This window comes from Cucurbita pepo, chromosome LG18 (genome assembly GCF_002806865.2).
Source record: "Cucurbita pepo subsp. pepo cultivar mu-cu-16 chromosome LG18, ASM280686v2, whole genome shotgun sequence".
Classification (NCBI taxonomy): Eukaryota; Viridiplantae; Streptophyta; class Magnoliopsida; order Cucurbitales; family Cucurbitaceae; genus Cucurbita; species Cucurbita pepo.
Window position 1 is genome coordinate 4,678,447 of NC_036655.1, and position 21,657 is coordinate 4,700,103.

The 21,657-nt window shown below is 38.7% G+C and overlaps 4 protein-coding genes across 7 annotated transcripts; 2 read left to right on the forward strand and 2 right to left on the reverse strand.

Moving 5' to 3' along the window:
- Positions 1 to 949: 949 nt before the first annotated feature.
- On the forward strand, positions 950 to 8,174 carry LOC111780106 (guanine nucleotide-binding protein subunit gamma 3-like). 4 transcript variants are annotated; one of them, XM_023660393.1, is made up of 7 exons: positions 950 to 1,315; positions 1,423 to 1,467; positions 2,189 to 2,359; positions 2,649 to 2,701; positions 2,841 to 2,885; positions 2,974 to 3,018; positions 3,121 to 3,612. In XM_023660393.1, exons 3-7 carry the CDS (start codon positions 2,213 to 2,215, stop codon positions 3,494 to 3,496), a joined length of 666 nt encoding a protein of 221 aa, XP_023516161.1. In that variant the 5' UTR covers positions 950 to 1,315; positions 1,423 to 1,467; positions 2,189 to 2,212; the 3' UTR covers positions 3,497 to 3,612. The 4 variants fall into 4 exon arrangements, with proteins under 4 accessions (XP_023516161.1, XP_023516163.1, XP_023516162.1 ...); XM_023660395.1 differs by lacking the exon at positions 1,423 to 1,467; XM_023660394.1 differs by lacking the exons at positions 950 to 1,315; positions 1,423 to 1,467 and adding an exon at positions 1,506 to 2,023.
- Positions 3,741 to 6,662, reverse strand: LOC111780105 (subtilisin-like protease SBT1.8). The gene is made up of 2 exons (XM_023660391.1): positions 4,808 to 6,662; positions 3,741 to 4,724 (listed from the first exon to the last, which is right to left on the reverse strand). The coding sequence occupies exons 1-2, from the start codon at positions 6,438 to 6,440 to the stop codon at positions 4,060 to 4,062; spliced, it is 2,298 nt and encodes a 765-aa protein (XP_023516159.1). The 5' UTR covers positions 6,441 to 6,662; the 3' UTR covers positions 3,741 to 4,059.
- A 5,828-nt stretch (positions 8,175 to 14,002) lies between the features above and the next one.
- On the forward strand, positions 14,003 to 15,413 carry LOC111779645 (RING-box protein 1a). Its single transcript, XM_023659736.1, has 5 exons — positions 14,003 to 14,238; positions 14,354 to 14,404; positions 14,527 to 14,586; positions 14,966 to 15,037; positions 15,126 to 15,413. Exons 1-5 carry the CDS (start codon positions 14,106 to 14,108, stop codon positions 15,161 to 15,163), a joined length of 354 nt encoding a protein of 117 aa, XP_023515504.1. The 5' UTR covers positions 14,003 to 14,105; the 3' UTR covers positions 15,164 to 15,413.
- Positions 15,414 to 17,552: 2,139 nt separating this feature from the next.
- Positions 17,553 to 20,349, reverse strand: LOC111780469 (serine/threonine-protein kinase RIPK-like). The gene is made up of 4 exons (XM_023660889.1): positions 19,972 to 20,349; positions 18,707 to 18,842; positions 18,326 to 18,586; positions 17,553 to 18,244 (listed from the first exon to the last, which is right to left on the reverse strand). The coding sequence occupies exons 1-4, from the start codon at positions 20,347 to 20,349 to the stop codon at positions 17,676 to 17,678; spliced, it is 1,344 nt and encodes a 447-aa protein (XP_023516657.1). The 3' UTR covers positions 17,553 to 17,675.
- Positions 20,350 to 21,657: the final 1,308 nt, after the last annotated feature.

Here is a 21,657-nt window from a genome sequence, read left to right on the forward strand (position 1 = left end):
CTTAGCTTAAAGAAAAACTTTTAACTATTCCTACTATCCATCTGTCAATTTAAATGATAGTGATTTGATCCATGCACAAACATATTTAGGTTCGGGTCGATTAAGTTTCTACGTTTCTCTTTGTAATTTTATAACCTCTCTTATTCTTAGTTCACATCCAACACGTGGTGGGTTCAAATATAACGTAACCCGTTGAGCTAGGATCATGTTGACATCTATCCCGTTGATTGTAAGTTTGAATACCCACTTTCTCGTTTTGGATTGTAACACCTATCTTTTAAAATTACTTTTAAATAAGACTTAGAATTGATAATCTATACAAAGAGACCGCTAGACGATATTGTTCGTTTTGGCCTGTTACGTATTGTCGTCAGTCTCACAATATTAAAATGCATCTACTAGGAAGAGCTTTCCACACCCCTCTTGGGGGTCACTGTCTTTTCTAGCACACCACCCAGTATCTGACTCCGATACCATTTGTAACAGCTCAAGCCCACCGCTAACAAATATTGTCCGACACCGTCAGCCTCACAGTATTAAAATGCGTCTACTAGAAAGCTTTCTACACCATTATAAAAAATGTTTCGTTCCTCTCTCCTCGTTCCTCTCTCCCAACCGAAGTAGGATCTCACTTTATGATTTGAGTTATTATAATAACGAGCTTGTAACATAATATGAAATCAATTTGATGGATGAAATATGTAACATATATCAACATTCTTCTAGTAAAATATGTATTAAAAAAATAATTTATAAGGCGTTTCATAGACGTTTTTTTGTTCATGTATAAAGGTAATTTTTTTTTTAATTTTCTTTGTATAAAGGTAAAAATTTAATGAAAGCATAAAGGCCTCTTTTATTTACTCTAGTAACTTTTGTTCTAATGAAAAAAGGGAGAAAAAAAAAAAAAAAAAAAAANAAAAAGAACAAAAAAAAAAAAGAACGCAACAGAATCGAGCAGACATCCGGAACTTGAAGCTTTAGCGAAAGCGTAAGGGGAATTGAATTTGATCTCGAGTTTCGAATCTATACTTGAATCTGCAATTTTTTGCAATGGTTACCCAGTCGGATACGCCGCTGCCCCACTTCCTTTTTGTCTTGATCATCTGTTTCTATTCCGCCAGACCCCCTCCGTCACCGTCAGTTCCAAATTCTCAGAGCCCCATAATCGTTCTGTTCATGTGATTTTCCATGCCCTGATAATGGGCCAGACATTGGGTGCTTTCAACGCAATTTGATTTGATATCAGGCCCGGGAACGCTCTTAAGCCCGTCGCCGCGCTCACACGCACACCAACTGTTTGTAGAAATGTCAGGTATATTTCTTTTCCCCGTTTGTTCAGGTAGCTTGGAGCTTTTTGGTTTTCGATGTGTATTATTCAGTGTTTGCATTACATTAATCTGTAGTTTCCTCTTTGTCTAGCTCGAGATGCTGATTCGCATCCGAAGCAACAGCCTTCTCCCCTTTGTAAGCATTTCTCCTCCACGTGCGTTCTGAGCTACCTACTTTCCATTTTGCTTCTTTGCTAGAAACCATCTTTCAACGCCCAAAACAGCTAAAGAAACAAAGGCATAGCAACTTAGTTAGTTGGGGTCATTTCTTTTTACTTCATTACTGCTAAAGAATGAGCAAACTCCAAAATCTCACTTACCCAGATGCCTATACTTAGCAAACTAGTCTTATACCGGCTTAGGCACGCCAGGCATAGGCTTTTCTCATAGCCATCTTTACATTCTTAATGGAAAACTGAGTTTTTTTCAAGAATATTTTAACCTCTTTTCTCAATTTCTCTCATGAAAGAATGCTACTGCCTCGAGTCGTGAAAAGGCTCGTATTTTCACTTAAGTCTGTGACAATAATGACTCTCTTTCTGTCCTTATTATCACTTGCATCGTTAAGAACCCTGCAGCCCGGAACTTGGTACATACATTATGTGCTGTGTTTTACTTGCAGAGAGGCTTTCTTTTTGTGGGCTGTAACTATCTTTGTCAGCCTTTCTTATTACTTCTCTGTCACTACCCATGTAAGATCATTCATACCTAACATCAATTGCCGCTTTAGTTTGTCACTTGCTTTTACAGTTTCTGCTTTCTTATTACTTATATTTCTGCTGCTATTGCAATTCTCTGCTGTTTTCTTTCTCATCTGTGCTCTGTCTTTCGGTGATTGGAAACTTGGTTTCTATCAGGGTCAGGTGCCCTGAGATCAAGCAATGGCTGCTCGGTCGGTTTACTCTTCATCAGTGTCTTCGCTACCACCCCCAAGTCCGAAATCTCCGCCTGACTACCCGGATTTGTATGGGAAGCGTCGAGAGATAGCCAAGATACAGAAGCTTGAAGGAGAAATTGGTTTCCTTGAGGTGAGTTCGAATTGAAATGATTATCTCTGTTCTCATCAACTCACAGTGACATAGTGACATCGGAAAGCTGATGTACAATTGCAAGCATTTCTCTTTTTTGTTATTAGCATTGCTAATTAGACTCAAAATCTGATCTTTTGGTTTGATTTAGAGAGCTTAGAGTGTCCCTTAGAGTTTTAGAACAGATTCGATAATCTTAGAACTTCCATTTCGTGGTATAAAGCTTCTCCGAGACCTTCATAGAAAAGTACTGTCGATGCGTTACACATTTCTTGTTTTCTTGAATCAGGACGAACTAAAATCCATTCAAAGTCTTCAACCTGTCTCAATCAGCTGCAAAGAGTATGTTTCTCTTAAATTTCATCATCTTTTAATTTATTGAAGTTCTAATGTTTTCTTTCAGTTGACTGAACACAATCAATTAGGTGTCGATCCATCCACTCTTTCGTTTCCACTGTTGATTAACATTACACTTTTGCAGGATTAGTGACTTTGTAACGGCCAACTCAGATCCATTGATGCCTACGTAAGAGTTCATTTTTCAGTAAACAAATCTGCATAAATTTAAGACTGCATTGATCATGATCCACGTCGATGTTTCTTTTTTCAAGCAGATATAGGACAAAACATCGGCGATATCGCATCTGGAAATGGTTATGGTTAGAACTTTCAACATACGAATTCTGACGAATTCTGATTCCAGCTTATTATCACTTAGAAAACATTTTTGTATATAACATTTTGTTACGATTGTCATGCAGCGGACTTCCTTGCTCTAATTTGTCATGGCTGTGCTGCTGCTCTTGCACTGGGTGCTCTGTCTACCTAGAGATGTCTCGCAGCAGTCATTGCAAACCATGCAAGTTTCCATCATGTTTAAGCTGTTGTAGCATGCCGAAGTGTAGTTTCTTCTCTTGTCCCTCTTTGTCCTGCTGTAGAAACATCTCGTGCCGTAGGTTGTGTTGTTTTATATCATTACCTTCACTTTCATGCCCCCCTTGTTGCAGCTGCTGCGAATGCAAATGCAACTGCAAATGCAGCTGTAAGTGCTCTTTTCCAAAATGTTCCCAGGTATCTTCTTGTCGCCTCTGCACAAAGTCCTGTTGCAACCCCTGCTCTTTATGCTGTTGCTTTTAGTTCAGCGACACTATTCCATATAGTTTATCTTGATCTTCTACATGATATAATCAGCGTACATTATGATGAATATCTTACTCTCCTGGATTATTGATGCAAATATTTTGAGTTGTTTAATCCTACTCTGCTGGATTATTGATGCAAATCATTTAAACTGGCTGGCCTCGTTATATAAAACATGTTCATCATTGCTGTTTTTGTCTAGTTTTTAGTGAGGGAGAGGGAAATTTGGGAGTTATAGGCATTTGTAAGTAAAAGCACACACTTCACTGGCCTTCATGTTTTTGAATTTTCCTAACAGGACCGACGGTAACAGTAATTCTTAGATAACTAGGAAAAGAAGTGCCAAATTTTATGCATTACATTAGTTTTGACTCTCCCCAGGCCTTCCTAAAGCATCTCAATGGCAAACCAAACGCTGAATTTTCCCATGCAATGGATATGATCATTCTCTCTGGCTGATTGCTGATCATCATCTTCTTGCTGTTTTCTTTCTGAAATTGGAGAAAGTTGGAGGAATGGAAAAACCTACAAATGGAAAACGCCCTATACAAAAACAACAATCACAACTTGGTCCAGGCGAATGCCACCGGGCTTCTAACTTGGTGTTGGTCATTGCTCCAAGCAATCGATCCAAACCCATATCTCGTGGTTCGAGCAGCGTCCCTGCTCGCCACGAATGTAACAGTGTACCTCTTCCTCTCCCCAACTTTAGAGAACACAAGCTTTGAAGGTTTCACCGTCACCTTCACAACCGACGGTGCAGTAGTAGCCACTTCATAAACTGACCCTGCAGCCCCAACATTGGTAACTATACGAGTGTACCGAACAACCCTCTTGCTCCCAAACACAACTGAAAATGAAGGGTAGTTTAGTTGCCCTGGGTCAGCAAACTTTTTCGAGCAGGTTATGTTCGATCGCTTCGCAATTGCCTGAACATGATCGATACCATAGTCCAAGGAGCACAAAAAAGTAATATAATCATTGGTCGAGATGTCGTATACAAGACCGGGGGAGAGGGCTTTGTGAGGATCGACATGGCCAGCTCCATGAGCCCATGGATTGGAAAACATGCCTCCGGCGGCATCCCGGAGAGATGAGTTGGTGTTGTCCTGCGTGTAGGCAGTGGTCATTAATGCAGATTTGATTGCGCTTGGACTCCATGATGGATGAGCTGCCTTCAGCAACGCCGCCAGCCCACTTATGTGCGGGCAAGACATGGATGTTCCTACATACATAGCAGAAGATTTATCAGGCCACTGTGGACCAGAGAAGTTGGGATAGAGCCAGCCATTCAGAATCGGGACATACCTGACATGATATTGAACTGTGTTTTCCTCTTATCGTTGTCCAATCCAGTAGGCCCGATGGACTCGGACCAGGCGGCCAGGATGTTAACGCCAGGCCCTATAACGTCCGGCTTAAGGATTTGTGGCGTTACCAAGTTGGGTCCTCTGGAACTAAAGGCCGCCACCACTGGAGATGGGCGCACGTTCAGAACTGTCCCACCAAAGCTCAGCACGGCCGTCGGCTTCGCTACTGACCGTACATACTGCCGGATCAAGTCGCCGGTTTTCGCCCCAACCGCCACGGCCGGCAGTAAGTGACTGTCAGCCACCAGTTCTTCCCCACTGGCTGCCGTGTTTGCCAGAATCATCCCAATACCACCTGCATCTCGCACCACCCCTCCCTTCTCTACTCTGGCGTTGATTCCCCTGTCGCAGATTACCACCTTCCCCCGAACAAACGCCGGCTCAAGAGATCCGGGTAAGCACATGTTGCTGGAGCTGTTGCTTCCTTTGTTGTACACCAAAGCCACCGGTTTATTTCCCATTCCTTGGCCACTGTAGAGTGACACTCCAGTGAACCGCTTGCCATTTCCGAGTTGGACATAAGCTGGGAAGTCTCGGTCCAGAGTTCCGGCTCCGACTGTCATGATCCAGGGGGCCACATTAGCCAGAGACGCCTTGTTGGGCCCACTGTTTCCAGCTGAGCACGAAACGAAAACCCCCTTCTCCATGGCCGCAAATGCTCCGATTGCTATTGTATCCCTGTAATACGGTGCAGAGCCACCACCCAAAGAGAGTGATAGCACATCGACGCCGTCAGATATTGCCCGATCCATACCGGCAAGAATGTCAGATCCAAAGCAACCAGTGGGCCAACAGGTCTTGTAAGCGGCAACTCTTGCTTGAGGAGCCATTCCCCTAGCTATGCCTCTAGCATACCCAAGTAAGCTCGCGTTAGCCACATGCGACCCAGCAGCCGTGCTCGCAGTGTGCGTGCCGTGCCCATCCTGGTCACGAGGCGACTCATTCTCTCTGGATTTTCTGAAGTACCCACCACCGGAAGCCATTTGATAACCCTTCGAGAAGCTGCGTGCTCCGATTAGTTTCTTGTTACAGAGAGAAGGGCTGAAATCGGGTCCCGATTCACATTCTCCACGCCACCGTGATGGGATCTCCGGCATCCCGGTGTCATCAAAGCTCTTCGACTCCGGCCAAATCCCGGTATCGAGAACCCCAATGATGACATCATGAGAAGCCTGGTCGAGATCCTGAGTGTTGTGACCTTCCCACAAGCCGAAATCGGAGTCGAGGCCGAGGAAACCCGGAGTGCGAGTTGTGTGAAGATTGTAAACAGTGTCTTCATAGACACCCAGAACTGAATCGGATTGGCGGAGCAATTCGGCTTCATCTGGGTCAAGAGAAGCAGCGAAGCCATGGTAGGCGGAGGTGTAGGTGTAGAGAAGGGAATCGGAGGTAGCAGAGGAGGACAGAGATTGGAGATGGGCAGAGTACCAGTCATGGTGGGTGAGATAATCAGATGGCAGAGCATGATGTTTCATGCGAACAATGTAGGTTCTCTTGGCATTGACAAAGACACAAGGAAGAAGAAGAAGAAGAAGAAAGTAAGCAACGAGTAAACTAGCCATGGACCCCATGGGAGGGAAGGAAGGAAGGAAGAGTGAAGAAATCTCACTTAAAGCTAAGCATATAAGCAAGCAGAGAGAGCTGAGAAGGAGAGGAATGGCCAAACACAACTCCCTAAACAAAGCTGACTGTCAAACCAAGAAGGGGTAGAGAAGGACAGTGCAAGGACCAGTGTCTGGTTTATATAGCAAGGTAAAGTTCCAAACAAGGCTGCCATTTCCCTTTTATTACATAAACACCACCCATGATTTCTTCCTCCAAAATGGCCCTACTTTTTAGGCTTTCGGTTCCCATGCTCATGAGTAAAGGAAATTGTGACATCCCAAACGGTCTGCTGTGGAGTAGAACGAAAGAGCGTGGAAATTTTTTCTTAGTAAACTCATTTTAAAAACTTTGAGGAGAAGTTAGAAAAGAAAAACTCAAAAACGACAATATCTAACGGTAATAAGCTTAGGTCATTACAAATGGTATTAGGCCAAAAAATCGGGCAATGTTCTAGCGAAAAGGGCTCGCTTCAAAGGAGAGTGGACACAAGACAGTGTACCAGCAAGGACGTTGAGCCCCTAAATAGGTGGATTGTGAGATCCAATCAGGCAATGTTCTAGCGAAAAGGCCGAACCTTAAAAGGGAGTGGACACAGACAGCGTACCAGCAAGGACGCTATGCCCCTAAAAATGTGGATTGTGAGATCTCACATCGATTGGAGAGTAAAACGAAAATTCTCCTTTAAGATCCGTCAACTTCTCTCTAGTATTTTTAAAATTTTGATAGGATGTTACCAAAAAAGAGGTCATTTTTGGAAGAAGACAGCCTACTCCAGGAGGAAAAAAGCCCACAAAATGTGCTCTTCCTCACGGGTTTAGCTTGTTTTGAAGTAACCCGTGAATGAGAATTTTGTATTGTACCTCAGATGACAGATTTTGGAAACACTGAGACTGTGAGGTTTATATGTGCAATTTTGTCTTTCCTTTCATATGAATGAATGGCTACTAAATCACATCTCTGAATCATTTATTTACCAACATGAAAATAATACTTCAAAGGTAAGAATTGAGATTTGAGTAAGCATTAAATCTCCTCCTCCTCCTCCTCCTCCTCCTCCTATTCCTTTTCTTCTCTCTGTTCTTATTTCCCACACCATGACAAACCCACCTCCCCAGCTGGAAAACGCGTTAAGTTTTGTCATTGCTCATTTTTTCTTCTTTTTTTTTTTTTTCCAGGTATTGCAGTGAAAATACTTAAGGGTTGTGTTCACATGGAAGTGGGAGTGGCTGAAATTGCTGACTATGAAAATTGCACACTAAGTGTTCGACAAAATGCCAATGAGACCGAGAAGAGGACAATTTGGTGGCATTTTGGGGGAAGTGACGAGAGGAGGGAGGGAGGGGCTGTTTGGGGAAAGTAAAAAAGGGGTGGACACGGCAGTCAATAAGGAAAAGGGCAGATACCAAGATTGATAAATGCATGGGAGAAAGAGCCAAAATGGGTCTCTTTTTTAAAACAAAATTGAGATAAGAGGGCAGCACAACACACACACCATTTGCGTAAGGTAACGGCTACATATCGTGCTTTTTTGACTGAAACCATGCGCTGGTGGCCGTTGTGGGAATGCGATGGGACTTGCGTAGTATTCAACATAGCCAGCCCAACAAAAGGTAAAAGGAACTAGTGTTTATGTTATCTTAGTATTAGAAATTTGAGCATTTGAATCAGCCAAATTGAATGAAAAGAGTATATGTTGCTTATAGTACTAGAAATTTGAGCGGGTCGAACTGAATGAAAGGAGTATATCTTGCTTGTAGTACTAGAAATTTGAATGAGTTGGACTGGATTGAAGTAGTATATGCTACTTGTAGTACTAGAAATTTGAACTGGTAGGACTGAATGGAAGGAGTATATACAACTTGTAGTACTAGAATTTGAACCGATCAAACTAAATGGAATGAGCATATACTACTTGTAGTACTAGAAATTTGAACGGGTAGGACTAAATGGAAGGAGTATACACGACCTGTAGTACTAGAAATTTGAATAGGTCAAACTGAATGGAAGGAGTATGTACTACCATAGTTCTGTAACAGTTCAAGTCCACCGCTAGCAGATATTGTCCTCATTCGGCTTTCCCTTCTAGGCTTTCCCTTAAAGTTGTAAAACACGTCTACTAGGAAGAGGATTCCGCACCTTCATAAGAAATATTTCGTTTCCTTAGGTTTTTCCTTCTAAGTTTTCCCTCAAAGTTGTAAAACGCGTCTATTAGAGAGAGGATTCTACACCTTCCTAAGAAATATTTCGTTTCCCTCTCGAACCGACGTGAGATCTCACAAATTCTAAAAATTCTACTCGGTTTAGATGGACAGGCACGCCTTTCAAAAACCCATGCTTCTAATCTTGTAGTTACCCAACTCTTAATGATTCACCTAAAAACATAATTAAGTTTGAACAACTTCCCTTGTTGGTGATAGTAGAATTGAATTGGGTAGGCATTATGGGCGTGGAGAGTGGGGTGGCTCCACCACTCAATCCCACCGTAGATGGTGGCGCGGATTGAGGTGTGGGAAAAGGCCAGGAAAAAGCGCACGCTTAGGGAATGGAATCATGGGTGGTGGTTCTCTTAAAAGAGGATATGGACACACACACAGGTAAAACAGTGCCTGTATTTTATTTCAGAGCCCACGCCTTCCACCCCCTCTTCTCATTCTTTGTTTATTGTTTGTTCTGTCACCGACTCCAAATTGGGATCTGTGGGAACCAACCTTTCTTTAATTGTTTCTATAGATCTCAATTCCCAATGCATCATATATTATTAAAATTCCTTTTCTTCTCCTTCAATCTTCTTCATCCCTTGTATTTTAATGTAAATTTGGTCTCTTTCTTCTATTATTTCATTACAAATTTGCATCAACAAGTGTAGGAAAAGTTTTAAAAAGAGCCTCGTGGAAAGTAAGTTCGGGTATAGCTGCTTTTGAAGCCTATAAAGTAGAGGTCTAACTATGAGTTTGGTAGGGGTCTCTATGTAATTCTTGATCTACGGCTAAGGTTAGAAAGGTGGTAGACTTTCATTTTATGACTTTTGTGCGGTGCAAAGTAAGTTTCTTTGGTAGAGGTAGATAGGTGAGTTGAAAATAAGCGTAGATCTTGAGATTTTCGAATATGTTTCTGGATTTGTCAAGAAAAGTTTTAAAAAGAGTCTCGTGGAAAGTAAGTTCGGGTATAGCTGCTTTTGAGGCCTATAAAGTGGAGGCCTAACTATGAGCTTAGTTGGGGTCTCTATGTAATTCTTAATCTGGTAGACTTTCGTTTTATTGCTTCGGACTCTGATCTATATGACTTATGTGTGGTACAAAGTAAGTTTCTTTCGTAGAGGCAGACAGGTGAGTTGAAAATAAGCATAGATCTAGAGATCTTCGAATAAGTCAACCTTTGAAACTACTATTGGATTCCTCTTTTCTTAATCTTTACCCCGATAAAAATTGGGCTGACTACCAAAAGTGTGACTTCAACCTGAACCTACTTAGCTTAGAGAAGATCATTTGGAAGTTAACCACAAGGAAATCGTTACTCATGAATGACTTAAATTCACTGTCTCCGAAAAACTCTACAATAATTTGTTTGTTCGATTAGTCTGAGATTTGTGTCTTGTCCACAAAATCCTTTAATAAGATAGATCGATCTCTTGAATATGTCATACTTGTTATATCCACTATCTTAAACGTCAAATTAGTTTAAATTAATTTATCTCTTGATACCATTATTTCTAGTAAATTTTTAGAAATACGATGAAGAATTAACAACCGGGAACGAAATATTTAAACAATATGGGTTTGTCATTAATGTGGGAGCCTAAGATCTTTGACTTCCAAGCTTGATTTGTTTGCTGTCATTTTTGACACTTTTCTGTATCATATCATTTATATTGCTATTTTGATGTGCTTTATCAATACATGTGCCATTATGTTGTATACTTCATATTCAAGTAATCATCATGTTGGGATCATTATTAAACCCTTCTTTTCTTTTGCTATTCTTTATTTAAATTAATAATTATTAAGTTAGTTTTTAATTATAGATCTCGATTTTAGTATCTCTATTCTTTTTTGTATTAATTATAAATTTAATTCATGAATTTTGAGAAATATCTTTATTTAGTCCTTCAACTTTTAAAATTACGAAATTAGCCTCTGAATAATTCAGAATTTTGGAGTTATGTGTCATTTTCAGATATTAGTATTTACCCAATCTAAGCAAAAATGAGCTCAAGCTTACTGCAAGCAGAAATTGTCATAGTTGAGCTTACCCTCACTGTCTTACTCGGGAGAGGTTTTCACACTCTTATAATGAATGTTTCATTCTCCACTCCAACCGATGTGGGATCTCACAATATTACTGTTAACAAATCACATAACGAACTAATCGAATTCAGTTGTAGATACTACAAAACTCAAACGTCTCAACCTCCAAGCTCAAATCATTCCTTAATAAGCGATACAAATCCTTTACCATCCAAGAAAATGGGGTATGATTTGGAGGGCCTACAACTATAATTTATAAAAAAAAATATTGGATTGTAGCTCAAATTATTGAAGAGATTGGGATCATTGGGGGCAATAAAAGGAAGTAGTTTCTAAGGTGGGTTTAGAAGAATGGTCCATAATTTGCTGAAAGGGATGAACTGTCAATCACTTTTTAAATCCATCTTTTATTTATATTGAAAAAAAGTAAGGCAAGAAGAAGAAGAAGAAGAAGAAGAAGCATAATTAGTACCCAAAAGTGAGATCCTTTTTCCACTCTTTTTTGGGGCAAAAAGAAAAAAAAAAAAACAAAAAGTGGGGTTATTTGAAAATATGAAAAGATGTAAGCCCTTTTTGGCAAATTGAGTGAAATGGGTCTTAGTGGACCTTTTTGATTGTGAGATGAAGATGAAGCCAGCTGAAAAGGCACCCAAAGGGAGGGTTGGTTTTGCCCTAATAATTAGTTTAATTATAGTGTTATTGGGATGATGCTGCTCTAAGTGGAGCCTTACCTACCATTGGTACACTTTTACGAGCATAGTTCAGTTGATAACAGGATTAGTTGTCATTTTAATGGTCGATGATTCAACCCTTGTTCTCTCGTTAGAGGGATTGTAAATTTGAACGTGGTTCAGTGGGTTAAGGTACTAGTTATCATCTCGACGATCCGATAGTTGGTGATTCAAATTCTAAATCCTTGTCCGTGAGATCACACATTGGTCGGAGAGGGAAAGGAAACATTTTTTATAAGGGTGTGGAAACCTCTCCCTAGTAGACGTGTTTTAAAAATCGTGAGGCTGATGACGATACGTAACGGGCCAAAACGGATAATATCTGCTAATGGTGGGCTTGGACTGTTATATTGTCCTTGGATTAATAAGCACTCTCTGAAGAAGGGATGTGAATCCAAGTATAGTTTAGCGGTTAAAAGCACAGGTTATAATTGAGGATTCAATTAGTACTCTCCCATGAGGGGTTGCAAGTCCAAGCCTCGTTCAGTGGATAAAGTTACTAGTTATCATTTGACCTATTAATGATTCAAACCCCGAACCCGTGTTCTTGGGTTAATTAGTACTTGCACGAGAGGGTCGTGAATCCAAGCATAGTTTAATGAAAAAAAAGCGATCGAAAATTCAAACCTTAAACCTTTGTCTTTGAATTAATCAACACTCTCACAGAAGTCGTGAGTCCAAACATAGTTTAGTGGATAAAAGCACTAGTTTTGATTCCAGCGGTGGATGATTCAAACTCGAACCTTAGCTGTATTTTGAAATGGGATGAAGATGAATCCCGAAACTCTATGTTGCAGATTACAAGCTCTCCATCCAAAAGCAAGTACGGTCGTAAACTTAGTCGAACTTGAACGAGATCTTTCTAATATACCTAGAAAGCCCTCATTGAATAGTGAATAACTTGATTATGACATGAAATATAATGAGATGAAAAGGTAAAGTCTTTATGGGGTGGTTGGGGAGGGTAGCACTATGGATGAATAGTTGTATCCAACAATGGAGAGAGGAAAAGGAAGCAGAAGCAGCCATAATCTGCCACCTTTTTTTCTTCTCAATCAAAGATGCTTCAATTCCCATTAATTTACCAAAAACGTCTCTCAAACCGAGTGTTAGAGCTCGAGTTTCAAAATCCCGAGTGATGTAACAATTCAAGTCCACCGTTAGTAGATATTATCCGCTTTAGCCTGTCAGGTATCGTCGTCACCTCACGATTTTAAAACGCATCTACTAGAGAAAGGTTTCTACACTTTTATAAGAAATGTTTCATTCCCTTCTCCAACCTATTATGTAAGATCTCACAATCCACCCCCATGGGGCCAACGTCCTTGCTAGCACACCACTTAGTATCTGGTTCTGATATCATTTGTAACAGGCTAAGTCCACTATTAGCAGATATTGTCTGGTTTGGCCCGTTACGTATTACTGTTAGGCTCACGATTTTTAAAACGTGTCTGGTAGAAAGAGATTTCTACACGCTTATAAGGAATGTTTCGCTCTCCTCTCTAACTGATGTGAAATCTCACAAATGGTTAGATTTATATAACTTAAATTATAGTTTATGAAGCTATATTATAGTGTTTATTGGTTCAAAAATTTAAAAAATATGTAGTTAAAAAGACGTTTTCTTTAAAGGTATTTCCTCGGAAGAAGAAGTTCAAACAAATGGTCTAAAGAACGCGATCACATAAACAGAATTTGTGCAAACACGATATATCAGAGCCAGACACCAGACTATGTGCTGGCAAGGAGGCTGTTCCCCGACGGAGGTAGACACGAGGCGGTGTGCCAGTAAGGCTGCTAGTCCCAGAAGGGGGTGGATTGTAATGTCCCACATTGGTTGGGGAAGAGAACAAAAACACTATTTATAAAGGTGTGGAAACCTTCCATTAGTAGACGCATTTTAAAGTCTTGAGGAAAAACCAAGAAGAAGAAGCTCAAAGAGGACAATTCTAGTAGCTGTGGATCTGGGCCGTTACACGACATGAACACAACTTACTAATTGGATATTGATACATTGAGAACACATTATTTTCTTTTTAATTATTTTTAGATAATATTAAAGAAAAATACAAAATACATTTTTTTCACTAATTATTAAAAATAATTTAGAAAACCCTAAATAAAAATTTAATTGGTCATGGAATTTACCCAATTTTATTTTAAATTTAAATTACATAAAATCCAATAAACCATTGGGCCCACTTAAGCCCAATAAAGACAAAGCCCAACATGTAATGGGTAAAGTACCATTTGAAGCCCATATTTCAAAAAATAATGGCCCAATCTTTTGAAGCCCACATAATTCATCCATTTACCAATTCCATAATTTTTTTAGAAAAAAATAAATTCATATATTATATATAAATATAATTTTTTTAAACTCTTAATATTCTATTGTGGTAAATTAGTAAATTTTTTAAATATAAAATTAAATATTAAATATTTGTTAAACAGTTTTTAAGTTTCAAATTTAACTTTTTTTTTTTTTTTGGAAAAAATAGGATATATATGTAAAATTACCCTTTTGGCCCAAATAAATATAAGGCCCAAGCACCTCTTCCAGTCATTCTTCTGCTGCGATATTCTTCTTTCGCTTGCCGGATTGCTTCTCAGCCGCTGACCGGAGAACCGACGCTTTGCAATTGAGGTTTCAGCCATGGCTACGTTGGATTCCGATGTGCCTATGGTTCCCGCGGGTGAGGCTTCGAGTAGTGCTGGCCCTTCGTCTTCCAAAAAACCTAAGCGATTTGAGATCAAAAAGTGGAATGCTGTCGCTCTCTGGGCTTGGGGTACTTTCAAACCCTAATTTCAACTTCTCCGATTTCTGATTGATTCCTTTCGCGTTTGGATGTTTCTGACTGATTCTTGTTGGTGTCGTAACGCAATTGTGATTTACTTGTGCAGATATTGTTGTTGATAACTGTGCAATTTGTAGGAATCACATCATGGATCTCTGTAAGTTGAAACAATTTTTAGGGTTTTAAATGTTCGTTTTTTAATCTTTAATTCTAGATTCTGTTTTGGATGTAATTTGATGTTTCTCACTGTTGTTTACATACGATTTGTTTGGTGTTTAGGCATTGAATGTCAAGCGAATCAGGCGAGTGCCACTAGTGAGGAATGTACCGTCGCCTGGGGTATGCTATTACGCCTCTTTTCTAAAACCTTAATATTGATTTTAGTTTCCTTGTTTGAGATGGTTTGGGAGCTCTGCGTGCTATATGTTCTGTGAAATATGACCGATGTTCGTGCATTTTGCAATAGATATTAATCTCATTGACTGGAAAATCATCCTGAGCTACTAATTTTTCTTAATTAAACTGCTAAACAATTCCAATTGTCTTGTTGAATGGACCTTTCTTTAAACTTCCAAAGTTTCATATCAATCTAGAATTTGAGGTGGTTATTTGTCTTTGTCATTTGATCTCGTGTTATTGTGGCATTTTCTTTTGGGGATTTGGCCTTTATCTGCCTCTGTGTTATGGGCTTGCTCTTGATTAAGATTCTTGTTTGCAGGGGTATGCAACCATGCTTTTCACTTCCACTGCATTAGTCGTTGGCTGAAGACTCGCCAAGTTTGTCCATTGGGTATACTTTATAAGCTTTAATGGGTCTAATTCATAAAACTGTATGAAATTCTGCTTCTTCTTGATTAAGCTTTTGTTATGTTCTTCAGATAACAGCGAATGGGAGTTCCAGAAGTATGGACATTAGGACACCTTCATACCGCTGCAATGCCAAAGGTCAGACAGACAAATACTCTACTTGAAATGTCTAATTGTTGAAAATCTGAACCAATGTCCAATCCCCAAATCCTGTTGTGTTCAATTGTGTGCCTTTTCATATCCGAAGCAGATTAAGATGAGTACTTTATTCACAATGTGAACCTTAGACATTACACTACAAGTATTGAGTTAAATGTTTACATTCCTTATTAAATATCTTGATGAAAGTTATTTCTTCCTGTGAGCGTCTACTGTGGCTTTATTGAATTAGTTATTTGAAATGGGATTGTGGATACTTGTATCATAGGGGAGCAATGTCCTAAGGTCAATCATTATATTTTTATAAAGTTATTCGTCGACAGTCAATAAGCGACAAATTGACAATGCTAGATATGGTGTTTTAGCTTGTTTGGTGTCTTTTTGTAACGACTCAAGCCCACTGCTAGTTGATAGTCCTTTTTGGGCTTTTCCTTTCTAGCTTTCCTTCAAGATTTTTAAAACCTGTATGCTAGGGAGAGGTTTCCACACCCTTATATATAATTTTTTTGGTTTTTCCTTTCTAGCTTTCCCTCAATGTTTTTAAAACGGGTATGCTAGGGAGAGGTTTCCACACTCTTATAAATAATTTTTTGGGCTTTTCCTTTCTAGCTTTCTCTCAAGGTCTTTAAAACGCGTATGCTAGGGAGAGGTTTCCACACCCTTAATGCCACGTTCTCCTCTCCAACTGATGTGGGACCTCACACTTTTCAATATAGTTTTCATTGGTTAAAAAGTTTCAATCTAGTCCATACGTTTTGTCTTTTTTCAATTATATTCTTCGGTTGATGTGCACGTTAGGATTGGTGGATTGGTTGATTAATCTTAAGGAGAAAAGTATCTAATTTGCTCCATTTTCTTAAGGAATTGGATCATCTCAAGGAGGAAAGTATCTAATTCCTCTGTTTTCTCAAGGAATTGGCCAAGGCTTATAGCGACAAGCCCCCAAAGACGTATTCTCAAAACGTAGTCGTTTGTGTATTCGTTGTTCTACATCGCTAAAATAGTGATTGCAAATGTAGAAAGGGCATTTTTGGTATTTTAAAAATAAAATGTTCCCACTAATTTGTCAAAAAAGACAAAATTTGACTTCGACATAATAGAGTTGAATAATTCAACCTGTTTGATATTACCTCAAAGTTTCAAAACAAGTTTAAGAATTAAAATAGAATGAAATTGAAAATGCATAAATCAAAATAATGTTCCTTTGTTAGTACAACCCATCTAAGATTAAAATATATTATTATTAATTTATTTTAAATATCAATTAGTTGGTGGGGCCCACTCCACATATTTTCAAACTGATATATAAAGACATGACATGTTGGACTTATCCTAAAGTAATATGTTTTTCTTTTTTGTGTTTTATTTGTAAAGTTGTATTGCTCTAATAATTCATTCTTTTTTCTCAACATAATTATCTAAAATTGCAAATGATTTTATTAATATATATATATATATATATATTTATGTATATATATTTATGTGTATATATAATATATAAGCTAAGAGCACTAAGAACACTAGTATAATGATTTAGAATGAAAGCGTGACGAAACGCACTTCAAAAATACTTTTAAAAAGCAGAACAAACATTAAAATATATATACTTTTTGATAAAGCACTTATTATTAAAATATTTTTACTAGACTCGACATTCTTAAATTTCATCTAAACGTGCTAAAGTGAGCATTCAGTAATAGTTTACATGTATTTTTTTGTTTGAGAACGAAAAATTTTGGATTGGAAAAATCACTATCTCGACAAAATTAAAGGGTTAAAGCCATAAAAAAAAAAGTCTTCCGCTTGAATCAAAGAACAAACGTCTATGTTATTCAAAAAAACCCGAACCAACCCAACTTATACAGTTGAGTTCATTATTTAATCATGATGGCTCGAGTTGGAAAAAACCTACCATTCGGACAATTATATTAAATTTAAAAAAATGTTTCAACTCGATAACCTAAAGACATCACATTTAAAAAATATATGACGTTAGAAGGGTAAAATAGTAATTTCACAAAGTTTACTTATTCGTACTTCCAAAATTGAGGGTTAAAAATATTAATAGGGTTGGTGAGTTGTCTCATTTGAATTGGTCCTTTTCTCCCCTAAACTTCAAATATTTATATTATAATAGTCATCTAAATTTTTTATTTTATTTTTTATTTAATAAAATTTTTAATCCGTTTAAATTAATAAAAAATTAACGGGGTCTAATAATATAAAATTGATGAGGACTCTAAAGTTATAATTTTGTCATCAATAAATTAGTAAATTTTAAATAATTTATTATACACAAAATTAAAATTTTGAGAATCTATTGAATATATGACTGAAAGTATATTGAGATATCAAATCTTTTTTAGATAAAAAAGGAAAAAATTATAACAAATGAAATTCCGCGCACAGTATTTCTAACTACATATCTGATCATTTACACGAGTGTTCCAAATCCAACGACCCTAAGGTCTTCGGTCGCCGTTGCCACCTCTAGGGTGCAACACTGAGCTCGTCGGCCGTCGGTTGGCGTTCCTCACCCCATTTTCAGGTAATGAATTCGGCGATCTGGGGTGTCGGAGATGATGATTTTGTCCTCTATGATGACCATTTTCCTGATGCCCTCCGTCGTTCACTTTCTTCTTCTCTTCTTTCGGAGTTTCGCTTCCCTTCGATGTTGGAGTCTTCTCCGACATCTCGAAAACAAAAGTTCCAATAGGCATGTCTTGATAATCCTTTAATGGCTCCAAGATTTTCACCACTTCGTTCATCGTCGGCCGTTGCTTCGGACGTTGGCTCAAACATTGGTATGCCAATGCCGCTGCCTTTCTTGCTCCAATCTCCGAGTACTGTCCTTCTAGTCTCGAGTCCATGATTCGACCCAACTTTCTGGGATCATTCAACATTGACCTAGCAAACTCAACCAAATTCTGCTCTCGATGTGGCCGATTCTTCTCTAACGACCGTCGTCCCGTCAACAACTCCAAAAGAACCACACCAAAACTATAGACATCACTCATAGCCGTCAAATGACCTAAAAAAACAAACAACATTAAACAATGTTTCTACAACTAAACAGTTACCAACCAAGAACTAATAGATCGATCAAACTCACCCGTCATAACGTACTCGGGAGCGGCATAGCCTTCAGTGCCCATGACTCGGGTCGAGACATGGGTGTCGTCTCCATCGGGGCCATCTTTAGCGAGCCCGAAATCGGAAAGCTTTGCGTTGTAATCGGAATCCAACAAGATGTTGGAAGCTTTGAAATCTCTGTAAATTACTGGTTTTGCTGCTCCATGAAGGAAGGCCAGTCCCTTGGCAGCTCCTAAAGCTATTTTCATTCTAGTTGACCATGGCAGTGACACTGAAAATCCTGTAAAAATAATTAAAATAATAATAATTAATCAATTATCCATTAATAAATTTAAATAAAAAAAACCCATTTATTTTAAAATTATTTTTTAAAAAAATAAAAAATTTAAGAATTACTTACTTCTAAAGAGCTGGTTCTCTAAGCTGCCCCTTGGCATGTACTCATAAACCAACACCCTGTGTTCATCTTCACAGCAATATCCAATCAATTTCACTAGATGTGGATCTCGCAATTGTCCCAAAAAAATCACCTCCGTCTACAAAAACCGAAAAGAAAGTGAGATTGTATCGTGTACGATAAGATAACTACAAATGTTCGTTTAATCTATAGGAGCCCATTTCAAACGGAGTGGAGAATCTATGTTTAAACCGAAAATATGAGATGGGTCGGGAGAGATTTCTCCCTGTTAGCTAAATAGGGTTTGAGATGAAAATTACATTTCATGTCCCTACCCCTGCCCCGACCCTGCTCAAATTTTCGTTCAAATGTGAGAGAGGTTAGGGAGAGATTTCTCCTCGTTAGTTAAAACGGGTTGGAGACGAAAATTACATTTCATGCCCCTACCCCTGCCCTGACCTTGCTCAAATCTTCATTCAGTTGCGAGAGGGGTCGGGGAGAGATTTCTCCCTGTTAACAACAGGGTTGGAGACAAGAATGACATTTCATATCTCCATCCTTGCTCAGGGTCGGGGTGAGATTTCTTCCAATTAGCTAAACAGGATTGGAGACGAGAATTACATGTCCCTATCCCTATTCGACCCTGCTCAAATGTCTGTTCAAATGCAAGAGGGGTCAGGGAGAGATTTCTCCCGATTAGCTAAACGGGGTTGGAGACGAGAGTTACATGTCCCTATCCCTATTCGACCCTGCTCAAATCTCCGTTCAAATGCAAGAGGGGTCAGGGAGAGATTTCTCCTGATTAGCTAAACAGGGTTGGAGACGATAATTACATGTCCCTATCCCTATTCGACTCGACTCAAATCTCCGTTCAAATGCAAGAGGGGTTAGGGAGAGATTTCTCCCGATTAGCTAAACAGGGTTGGAGACGAGAATTACATGTCCCTATCCCTATTCGACCCTACTCAAATCTCCGTCCAAATGCAAGAGGGGTCAGGGAGAGATTTCTCCCGATTAGCTAAACAGGGTTGGAGACGAAAATTACATTTCATATCCTCATCCCTTCTCCGACCTTGCTCAAATCTCCACTCAGTTACCAAAGAGGTAAGGGAAAGCTTTCTCCCTTAGCTAAACTGGGTTGGAGACAAGAATTACATTTCATATCCCCATCCCTACCTCGATCCTCCTCAAATCTCCGTTCCACCTCTATATACACACACACATACATACATATCGAGATTAGCTCAAGTTTTTTCAAAACGACTTACCAACCACTCGCGGTGGCCTTGAGATCCATCCAAGTCCAAGAGCTTGACAGCAACCGGCTGAGCCTTGAGGCCGACCCGAAGCTTGTCGTCGATGAACCCCTTATAGACCGGTCCGAAGCCACCTTCTCCGAGGAAGTTACCGGTTGAGAAGCTCTGAGTCATAACCTTAATCTCTCCCAAAGTGAACATGTGAATATTGCAGCCAGCCAGAGATACAGACAGATCCTCCGAAAGAACAGAATTTGGATTGCTCAAATCCACCATAGAAAGCCTAGTGAAAGAACTCTGCTTCGCCGCCACCCTCTTCGCCGCCTTCGCCGGCAACCCGCCGCAGCAGAACGACGGCACAAACGACCTCCATGATACCTTCTTCTTCATCGATCCGAATTTGAGATGAAATTAAATGAAATTAGATGAGAGAATTTGAAGAAAATTTGAATTTATAGAGAAAATACAGAGAGAAGAAACAAGCATGCAGCTTCTTCAATGGCGTCTCCATTAAATAAATTAATTAATAATTTTTTAATTTTTTAATTTTGAATAATTCCGCAATACCGTGTATATATTATTATTTATAAATATTATGTGAATTGTGTCGGATGAAATGGAATGAAAGGTCAAAAGTCAAAATACGGTTTGAAAGCAAAATGACGTGGCTACCCCTTTGACTTTTTTTTATATTTTTATTTTCGATGGAAAAAGGATTAAATTATTGGTTGATTTTGTCTACTTTGAAAATCTAGATGATCAAAAGAACTTTCCTATTTATTTTCTTTTTTTTTTAAGACCTTATTTAATATTTTATGACGCTTCGTTCATATTCAAAAAAAATATCGAAGAAAATAAAAACAAAATCATGTTAAATCTAAAAAAAGTAATCGAGCTAGACTTGTCCCCGAGATTAGATCCAAATGAAACTAACTCGGTTTGTCTTTATAAAGTAAAGGCACAAACTCGATCCAAGTTCAAGTTCAGTGACCTTAAGACATTGTTTTAGTCTGAATCAGGTTGACACGACTCCTAATGGCCAAGCCATTAGCTCATTAAATCAAAATTTGGGTCAAGATCGTCAGACTTGAACTAACTCATTGGATTAAATTATTGACTGTTTGATACAGTTATTTTAATTTATTATTTAATTTCTTAACTTTTTAACACGTAAAATTCACAGAAGTTTACGAATAATTATATATATATATTATTTAGGTTGACTGAATGGTAAGATATTAGATAAGTCCGAGAACAACTTTGTCCAATCCAATAAATAAACGAACCAAATTAGTCAAACTTTGACTTTAAACCGAGCTAAAATTGAGTGTACGCTAACTTAGGGTAACCTTTAGACTTTAGGGAAGGCTAATATGCAGCCATTTTTTCGTTAGTGATTTGGTCAGAAATTACTGTCAGAATGTAACCAAAGTTGGTGATATTCCAATATTTTTTTCTCTCTTCTAGAAACTCCTACCCCTCCAATATATTATCATCAACCCCATTCTATGATTTGGATAATACACCCACAATCCTGACCGTCCGATGTGCGTACTTTTAAGAAAACAGCAGATTTGCAAGATGATCAGGATCCTTGCTTCTATCCAAAGTTGACCTTTCCGATCTTATGTGGGTCCCACGTTTCAAGTTGTTGAGATGTGGTCGTGTGTACAGGCTTTCTTGACTTCAATTATATAT

Bases quoted from the DNA above. Each gene is read 5' to 3' on its own strand.
- LOC111780105 (XM_023660391.1), bottom strand. From the start codon at position 6,440: ATGGGGTCCATGGCTAGTTTACTCGTTGCTTACTTTCTTCTTCTTCTT. The intron at 4,725-4,807 runs GTATGTCCCGAT...CTATGTATGTAG, and splicing joins ACAGTTCAATATCATGTCAG to GAACATCCATGTCTTGCCCG.
- LOC111780469 (XM_023660889.1), bottom strand. From the start codon at position 20,349: ATGAAGAAGAAGGTATCATGGAGGTCGTTTGTGCCGTCGTTCTGCTGC. The intron at 18,843-19,971 runs GTAAGTCGTTTT...CGGTTTTTGTAG, and splicing joins AAGGCCACCGCGAGTGGTTG to ACGGAGGTGATTTTTTTGGG. The intron at 18,245-18,325 runs GTGAGTTTGATC...TTGTTTTTTTAG, and splicing joins TCCCGAGTACGTTATGACGG to GTCATTTGACGGCTATGAGT.
- LOC111779645 (XM_023659736.1), top strand. From the start codon at position 14,106: ATGGCTACGTTGGATTCCGATGTGCCTATGGTTCCCGCGGGTGAGGCT. The intron at 14,239-14,353 runs GTACTTTCAAAC...TTACTTGTGCAG, and splicing joins TGTCGCTCTCTGGGCTTGGG to ATATTGTTGTTGATAACTGT. The intron at 15,038-15,125 runs GTATACTTTATA...TATGTTCTTCAG, and splicing joins TCGCCAAGTTTGTCCATTGG to ATAACAGCGAATGGGAGTTC.
- LOC111780106 (XM_023660393.1), top strand. From the start codon at position 2,213: ATGGCTGCTCGGTCGGTTTACTCTTCATCAGTGTCTTCGCTACCACCC. The intron at 2,360-2,648 runs GTGAGTTCGAAT...TTCTTGAATCAG, and splicing joins GAGAAATTGGTTTCCTTGAG to GACGAACTAAAATCCATTCA. The intron at 3,019-3,120 runs GTTAGAACTTTC...ATTGTCATGCAG, and splicing joins CGCATCTGGAAATGGTTATG to CGGACTTCCTTGCTCTAATT.